The following is an 8966-nucleotide window of genomic DNA, read 5'->3' as shown; positions in this document are numbered from 1 at the left end:
TGTACATATGCATTCATATCAACATGCATATATGCATACAATACACACACACATACATGTGTCCATACATACACATCTATATACATTCAATCGGTGTATAGGAACCGTCAAACAAGGGATGGTCGTCTTTGGGATATGTAAATTCTCCACTTTTTCCATATTTCCTCAAATGTGTTTTCCTGTAGCCTCATTGAGAATGTGATTCTTTCCATGATATAGATTTCATGGATTTTGTCATACCAGTTGTCAAGAGAGCATTTTCCTTTTTAAGGCTTGCTGTTTTGAGGCAAAATGGATTTGGTTAAAAAGGAATCTGCACACGTCACAATATGTTTTTTATTTTGTACTATATTTGCACAACTTAAGCTCTCAGAGTTTGCATTCATCACATTACACAAATGAGCTCAAAGTGTTAGTGAAAAGTAGAAGAATAAGTTGTGTTTCTATATCTGAGTGGGAATAGATTAACTCCCGTTTTTGGCTTTTAAACACAGAGCCTTCAGAGGACGCAGCACCAGCACCTCGCACTATTAACCCTTTCAAGCGATGATCTTAGTGGCAAGAAAATAATCTGAATAAAGTCATTTCTAATAAAAAACTGAAGTTGTGATGACTGAAAATAGCTCATAAAGGGGGGCAATAATCGAGACACAAGAACATTTATGATAGACAAGCTTGTCAAAATGGCAGTGTGTTATACTTCATTAAAAAAGAAAATAACACTAAATATTAGAAAATAACTTAAAATGTATGTTTTTTTCTCATTTTCCTGAACCACAATTGACATCATATAACGACCGTGATGTTGGAAAATAGTTTATATCATATCAAGATCATTCACTAGAGTTAAAAGTAGATATATATAATTCTCCATTAAAGGGAAAGTCTTAAATTCAACATGTTACTTAAGTAGAAGTACAGAAGTAACTATTTTCACAATAATACATTTGTTGTACTCATTTCTTATCCTATTCTTTTTGTCAGGGCATTTTAATGTTGTCAATCTGGATCCAATTTATGATTTGTATTTGTATATAATGGTAGTGCTATTGGTGTTATTATTTATGCAAATTACACGCTTTAATACGCAAAGTGATTTTTAAATAACTGTAGTGGAGTAGAAGTTCTAAGTCCAATTATATCAAAATAAGTTTGGCACTTGAGTGCTTTGTTATTCCCACTACGCTAATGGTTTGATTACAAAATAAAATCTTTATTTGATGAGTTGATGAACAAAATCCCCCCCAAACGATCACTCCGTCATTATATCCATAGTACGAGGCGAAGGTGTGTGTCCCTGGTGCCAGCAGGAGCTAACATCACAATACACAGCCGCATGCATTCCAACCTGAGTTTGTCCAAAGAAAATACAACTCATTTCCCAATAAAAACTTGATGGCATAAGCAAGGATTCTCCTAAAAGGAAAAGCTAGCTCCCTCGTGTGGACAACACGGGGTGCACAGCCACAACCCCTCCGTTCAGTAATGATAATGCATAACTGTTATGGCATTACAAATATTATAGTACGCTTATGATGCTTCAGTTACACACACTCATAGCAGCACACATACAATCGTATAAAGCAGAGCACACACACATGACCAACATATATAAATAAATAGAAGCTTAAAAACTAAAAACTGCACAATATAGCTAAGAGCATTATATATTAACATGTTGACTATTGATTTGACCAAATTACACCAGTGCTTTTTGGCTGAACACTCCTAAAGTACTCCCTGTGTAACAGCTCTTGCCTGCATGGTGTTCCCTTTTGCTGATATAAGGACGGTATCCTAATATTCAAGTGTCTTCAGTAGTAACTAAATATTCTTTACGGTCTGAAGCTGCAGCTCGTTTCTCTCAATGGAAATGTTTTTGACCTGGTGTTTGCACCTGTAGGCCACCGTAGTTCCGTAAACACAAATAAAGCTTTGTCTAGAAACATTGCAGTGTGCACTCACAGCTTAGTCACAAACAACCGGAGCAGCTAAGACTAAAACAAACCTTTCTAAATCATTGTTCATGCAAAACTGCAACATTAAGGTAGTCCCTTTTTAAAACATCTGGTCCAGAGGTTGTTCTATGTTCGGGCGTTTTGTTCTGATCATGGCTCTCCAGAAATGATTACATGAGTATCCTGTTTGGCTCCTAGTTGTTCGATTCAAAGAACATGAAGTCCTGTGTGGAAAAACACCAAGACGAACGTGTTAAAGGCAAAGAAATGATGCATTACAGTCACACAGAATGAATGTTGAAATATAGCTTAGGATATAAATGATTCCCTGATATGTCCCAGCCAACTCAACGTCTTAAGAGATTAGCATTGGAGCACTTTAGCGAATGTGGTGTGCTGCTACAGAAAGAAGCTGTTTGTGGTGATTGGGGTGGTTTCAGGTCACATTTCCCACACAATGTAGGCTAAGTGGTGCATTAAGTGGCAGGTACATGAAGTTTCCGACTACCAGTGAGTAAAAGTTGGGTCATGTGAGGTGACTGCCTCTGTCATTTCAAAATTGTAACTCTTGTTTTGCTGTGAGAGAATCTAAAACTTGCTGTTTTGACGTTGACCAACGGCAAAGACGTTACTCACGATGAGAAAACACGCTCCGATCATAGTAGCCTTCATCTTCACGTCCAGGTCCATGGGGAACTGGATACCAAAGTTGTCTGAATCTGTGAAGACTTCCCGGAGAAGTCCTGTCCACTGCTTACTGATCTTCCCAATCTGGGTGACTTCGTCCATCGTCAAAATCTGAGGAAGACATCGGGAGGAAGATCAATCCATCACGTTTTACTGTAGGGTAATCTTGGGAACATTCATAATGTCGTGTCAACTTGAATTTTCTGTCCTAGTAATAACTTCAAAGCTGCCAGAGAGGAGCTTCCATGGTAATATCACGCTTCAGTTCCCCCTTCTCTAGGTCTTGCAAAAGGTCTCAATCGCTGACCCAAATCCCCTTCACAGCTCAATCTAATAAAACCAGCTGAGCGTGCAACAATGGCCGCTCTGTGCCACACAGGAGCGTGCCCTGTGCGACGGCTCGATCCAGACTAAGGCCCGCTCTGATTGGAAACATATTTCCTGCACCAGAGCATGAGGAGGATCCCTTACAAGAGATGTCCAGAGGGCGAGAGTGGCCGCGTCCCGTCATGTTTGCACACATTTAAAGGTCACCTATGATGGAAAATCCTCTCCTCCATGTCTCTTCTACATCAACATGTGTCCCCTCTTCTTCATGTCTCTTCTACATCAACATGTGTCCCCTCTTCTCTCATGTCTCTTCTACATCAACATGTGTCCCCTCTTCTCCATGTCTCTTCTACATCAACATGTGTCCCCTCTTCTTCATGTCTCTTCCACATCAACATGTGTCCCCTCTTCTGCATGTCTCTTCTACATCAACATGTGTCCCCTCTTCTTCATGTCTCTTCTACATCAACATGTGTCCCCTCTTCTTCATGTCTCTTCTACATCAACATATGTCCCCTCTTCTTCATGTCTCTTCTACATCAACATGTGTCCCCTCTTCTTCATGTCTCTTCTACATCAACATGTGTCCCCTCTTCTTCATGTCTCTTCTACATCAACATGTGTCCCCTCTTCTTCAGTTTTATATATATCTGACACCTATAATAAAGTAATGAAAAACAGTATAATAGGGGACCTTTAATGGATTTTCTGAGTTTAGATGAACCCACCTCAAAGTCAACATCTGGCAGGCAGCTCCACCCACAGAAGGGCCCGTGGATCTTCAGCACAGGCTCGTTGTTTTCGTCCGACACGATGAATTTGGGGGAGAACGGGTGCCACTGTTGTCTAACGTACCCCACTGTGTTCCCAGGGGGAGACTGCACCTCCAGCTGAGTGAGGGGTTATGGGAGAACAGAGTGGGATTAGTCCTCATATCCTCCCAACACTGGATTTAATGGACATAATGTGTGTTTGGCTCACCTCTTGTAGGCAGCAGGGGCAGCAGCAAGCTGTGCAGTTCAGCGGTCTGGTGATGGTGATGACCTTCTGTCCGTTGTGGTCCACGACGTGGATGGTGAAGGAGCGCATGGGACCGCAGCACTGTCGAGTCAGACAGTCGTTCTCCTCCAGAGCGTAGAACACATCCTGACCCATGCTGTTACGGATCTCATACTTGTTGTTGCTTTCAAAACCAATCAGGGCTGCATAGGAGCAACAATACGTATATGTCAGTGTTATAAAGACAACCTGCAAAACCCATCTTAACTCAAAAGTCTCTTAAGGATGACGTTCCTATATGGTAAATGGACTGTACTTATAAAGCGCTTTATCCAGTCTTTAAGACCCCTCAAAGCGCTTTACATACTACATGTCGTTCACCCATTCACACAGAGCAGTGTACCTTACTGTAGGACCTAACATTCATACACATTCACACACCGTTGGCCATCGGGAGCAACTCAGGGTTAAGTATCTTGCCCAAGGATACATTGACATGTTGACTGCATGGGCAGGGATCGAACCCACAACCTTCTGGTTGAAGGACGACCGCACTCCCTCGCAGCCACAGTCGCCCTATACAACAAAACTGCTTCGTCGTAACGCGTTGTGGGAAGTGTGTTTTCTCCCGGAAGAGAATACTTTAAATGCTTCTTAAACTAAGTTGTTCACAAAAACACAGGGCTTTCACCACTGTTCAAGGTCCCGTGGGAAACAAAAAGGCAACGTCTTCGTGTTTATCTTTAGAACTTAAATTACAAACCTACATTTTTTAAGCCAAACATACATTTTCACTAAACCCAACCGAGTAATTGTGTCCCCTGAATAGCAGTATTTGTTCTTGCATATCTTTGTTTTGTCTCCATTCACAACATTGGACACGTCATTTCTTTGGAGATAGGGTTGGTACTTAACATAACAGCAGCATAACTGATTTATTTTCTCACGCACAAATACTTTACCTTCAGCAAGCTCAACTTTCTGTTTGATGAGGAGCTGATCCACCTAGGAGAAAAGAGAACCACATACACAGTTCAGTGGGTCGTTGGAGGGGAGGGCCTTAAAGTCAGTTATTATTAATGTACAGTGTTGTGTACTTCTCTAGCTAGAGAGTGTTGAGGAACTCCCCTCTCCTAAAGGTCCTAGGTGTTATCGCTAACATTAGGGCATTGATCCTTGACGGTGACTCAGCATAATAACAGAGGCCTGAAACTTGAGCTGCTTCATGGAATAAAGCTTTCATTCGTTCAATTATTTACGTGTGCTTTGCCTACTGTGGCACGTCAACCTTTCCTTAAATGAAGGCCCATCATTTGTTGCATCTGAGCATTACAATATGTGTATATTCACATTTAGGATGTTTTAAAAAGACTTGGAAAGGAGGTGGTATCTGCTTCTTCATTTTCTACTGCCACTGGACATGTGGGGACATTTTAATTCAAACATGTCGGCACCGTTTAACCCTCCTGTTGTCTTCGTTCCCCCCCCCCTTACTTTGGTGTTCGCGGTCAAATTTGACCGGTCCTGTTTTAACTGCTATTACATTAACACAAAAACCATTAATCATCACCACATTTCATTTAACACCCTTTCAAACTGTACATATTGTCTCAGACTACTGGTATACATGAACAACTGCAGTAAATATACAAAGAATAGACACTGAACATGTATTGCGTGTGCCAGGTGTGATCCATGTGGGGGGATGGGCACATAAGGGGGGGGGGGGATACTAATTCCTTTTCTTTATGGCGGACCGGGAACACCATGGTGTTACAAAGTTGACTAAATCATCCAAAACTCAATGAAAGTGGTGATCAGCGATTGTATATGTTCAAATGTCTACTGTGAAGGATATCATAAAGCCTTAATGCAATCGAATGTAAAACAAAAAAAGTTATGATTGATGAAAGTAGTAAATCCGTCAGATTTGACCCGAAGACAACAGGAGGGGTAAGAACACATGAACAGACTTTATGTAGGCAATTGAGCTTCTTCATAGAAAACGTTCAGACTCATTGCATTAGGAAGAGCATGTGTACATCATTGAATTAATAAAGGAGTTTCCATGGTATACGCTGTAACTGGAACACTTGAATAGGATGGAGCTATTGCCAGGGTTATTATAACACCCGTGCTTGTCCTAATAGGACATATTGAGAAATGCACTGGCCACTGGACCAGAAGGCTCTTATATGCAATATTTGTAAGCAAAACTTTAATTATTTGACACATTGTAATACTTGAAATGTGATGCAACATACAGAGATAAGGCTATTTCCACCCCAGTCCCCATGCACATATACATTACATACAACTAGCTATTGTTACCTGAGTCAGGTATTCTAACCCTGGTGGACATCCGGGTATTTCCTGGTTGGGCACAGGCACTTCATACATATCCATTTTGATGGACTTGAAGGGAGACCTGTTGATAAATGCAGTGATTAAAGCTAAGATTTAGCGCCATCTTGTGCCTTTTTTAGGGTGACACACGAGCCAATAAAACTAATAATAATAACTTTATTTAAACAGCACTTCTCAAAACAGTTACAAAGTGCTTTTAGATGGATTCAAAAGGCGGAAACAGAACATGAGGTCAACCATCCCCACCCTGTAAGATGTACAACAATAGCAATAATGATAACATGGAGAAACGAAAGTAAAATAAAGAACACATGGATGCTCAGTCAAACCGAGCAGTGACATCATTAGGTAGACCCACAGGCTTTAATAAAAACAACAGACTTCACATCAATACATATATATAAAAAGCAGCATAAATACATTTAGACAAACCCGATAGGACAAAAGAAAACTAATGTAAAAGCACGAGACAATAAAACCATACGTATAGCAACAGACTTAACACCCTCATGCATGATTTAAAAACACAACAAAATAGAAAAACAAAACAATTGGATGGACATCAAGAAGCCCCCCTTGTCCTCATGTCGCCCTTGTTGCGATGTAAGCACGGATTGAAGCGGGGAGGGGCTGCAGAAGCACGGATAATCTCGGGTGTTTCTGGAAGCTTCAGACGGGAAGACCACCATCACAAATCCTCTTTCTAGGATTACGCGCAAACAACAGGCCTGAACCCACACGGGCTGCACGGTTTATCTCCTATATGTCTCTCTCCTGACTGATGATACTGAGGGGTGGGATGTTTACAAGCTATAAACGCGCACGCGGTGGATTTATAAGCGTTCATTCAAACAACACGTCGAGTTGTTCAAAGTGACGTCAACACTTCTTATTTCCCATAAAAACAGACTGGTGTTTTGAATCAGAATCAGAAATACTCACCGTTATTTCATGTGCCTCTCAGAATAATAACAGGCCACTCCGGAAACAAGCCTCTGGAATAAAACGCTGATCTGATTGGTCGACATCATCCTACTTCCCTTTTACGTGCGCCAATGAGAAGCAAGGATTGTAGAATAGCGTTTAACAGAACAGAGGAGAGTATAGAGCTGAATATAATAGAACATATCTATCTATATTTCAGTCATATTGTGCATTTTTTTTAAATAGTTGGACATACACAAAAGGAAAATGTTGCATTGGTTTATTCATTTACAGCAGTTATTTGTTTTCCCTGGTGTTTCTGATTAGACATCATTATTGTGCTTGTTTCAGACAAATGTATATAATACATTACAGACAACACATATTCAACAGAAACAACACATATTCAACAGAAACAACACATATTCAACAGAAACATTAAAATAATTCATTTTTCCCGTCTTCTAGGCTCGATGTCACCAATAACATAACACTTTAAGAGTTTAAAGGTTTACATAATTATCTCTAGGTCATACTACTGCGTCATAGCTAGTAACTATCCGTGTTTAATAATTAGATTGGAGTAAAATAGACATTAACATTGTGTTAATATACAAATGTGGGTTTTTTCAAGACGTGTATTGCGGTATGTGTCCTATTGATCTGCACAGACTTCATTTCGAACTCTAAGAATGGGTTGGAAGTCTTTAAATGGTCTGCATGCTACTTTTAATATGAATGTATACAAGGATGTGTGTCACCAAAATCTACTCAAATCACCAAAAGGAAAAGTACTCATTTCAAAAAGTGTAAAATAACTGTACTTAAATACTACTTTCACATACTTGTACATTTCTTGAGTATTTCAATTGTATGCTACATAGCTCTACTTGACTATTTCCAAGGCAATAAATGTGGAATATGTGGAGCCACTAAATACTGTAAAAACTAAATGCATGCTGTCCTTCAGGAATAGCATTGCTCTTCTGCTAAAGGTATATTTCTAATATCAGATAGGGCTGCACGATATTGGAAAAAACTGACATTGCGATATATTTGTTCCCACTGCGATATGAAAAAATACAGAAATTGAAGAAAATCGTTTTTTTTTGTCCGCAAACCATCCATTCTTGAACTTTAATGCTAAATAGTTAATTTTTTTAACGATATTTAACCGGATGAAGGATTTTAGTCACGGACTTCTGGATCTTAAGTTATCAGAGCAACAAGCTGAGCTAGCTCGGTTATCCTGCTGTGATCTGATCAAGAATGGTTGTGATTGGTGGTTTGCTGTGCATGCAGAGCCTGTCACTCACTCAAGAGCCCCTGACATGAGAGCCGCGAGAGTTTTCCTTTTGTAGCCAGCAGCAAAATAATTGTAACATGAGTTCATTTGCCTACTTAATATTGCATGTTCAAAAAAAAAAGGACGTGCGATCCTAAAAATATCGCGCATGCGCATAACGCGATTATCGTCACGACACGATATATCCAGCCCTAATATCAGATGTCAAACAGATATTTAGTTACATCTACTTTATTCTAGCAAATTGTATGTTATGGAAGACACAAGTGTTCCCATCCCTAGAAAAGAGGGTGAATAATTGTTCCCAGATGTAAACACAGAGCTGTACTCCATGTCAGTCAGCTGCACACACAAGTATAGTGTCATTATTGTATTTAAGGACATGCAGTTTTGTG

General features: G+C 40.0%; 1 protein-coding gene across 1 annotated transcript; it reads right to left on the bottom strand.

Moving 5' to 3' along the window:
- Positions 1–322: 322 nt before the first annotated feature.
- On the bottom strand, positions 323–7340 carry si:ch73-206p6.1 (phospholipid scramblase 1). The gene is made up of 7 exons (XM_034221976.1): positions 7284–7340; positions 6306–6402; positions 4937–4979; positions 3957–4177; positions 3704–3865; positions 2595–2756; positions 323–2182 (listed from the first exon to the last, which is right to left on the bottom strand). The coding sequence occupies exons 2-7, from the start codon at positions 6378–6380 to the stop codon at positions 2153–2155; spliced, it is 693 nt and encodes a 230-aa protein (XP_034077867.1). The 5' UTR covers positions 6381–6402; positions 7284–7340; the 3' UTR covers positions 323–2152.
- Between the last annotated feature and the right edge of the window lie 1626 nt (positions 7341–8966).

This window comes from Gymnodraco acuticeps, unplaced genomic scaffold (genome assembly GCF_902827175.1).
Source record: "Gymnodraco acuticeps unplaced genomic scaffold, fGymAcu1.1, whole genome shotgun sequence".
Classification (NCBI taxonomy): domain Eukaryota; kingdom Metazoa; phylum Chordata; class Actinopteri; order Perciformes; family Bathydraconidae; genus Gymnodraco; species Gymnodraco acuticeps.
Note: the sequence above shows the minus strand (reverse complement) of the source record. Positions and strands in the feature narration are given on the sequence as shown.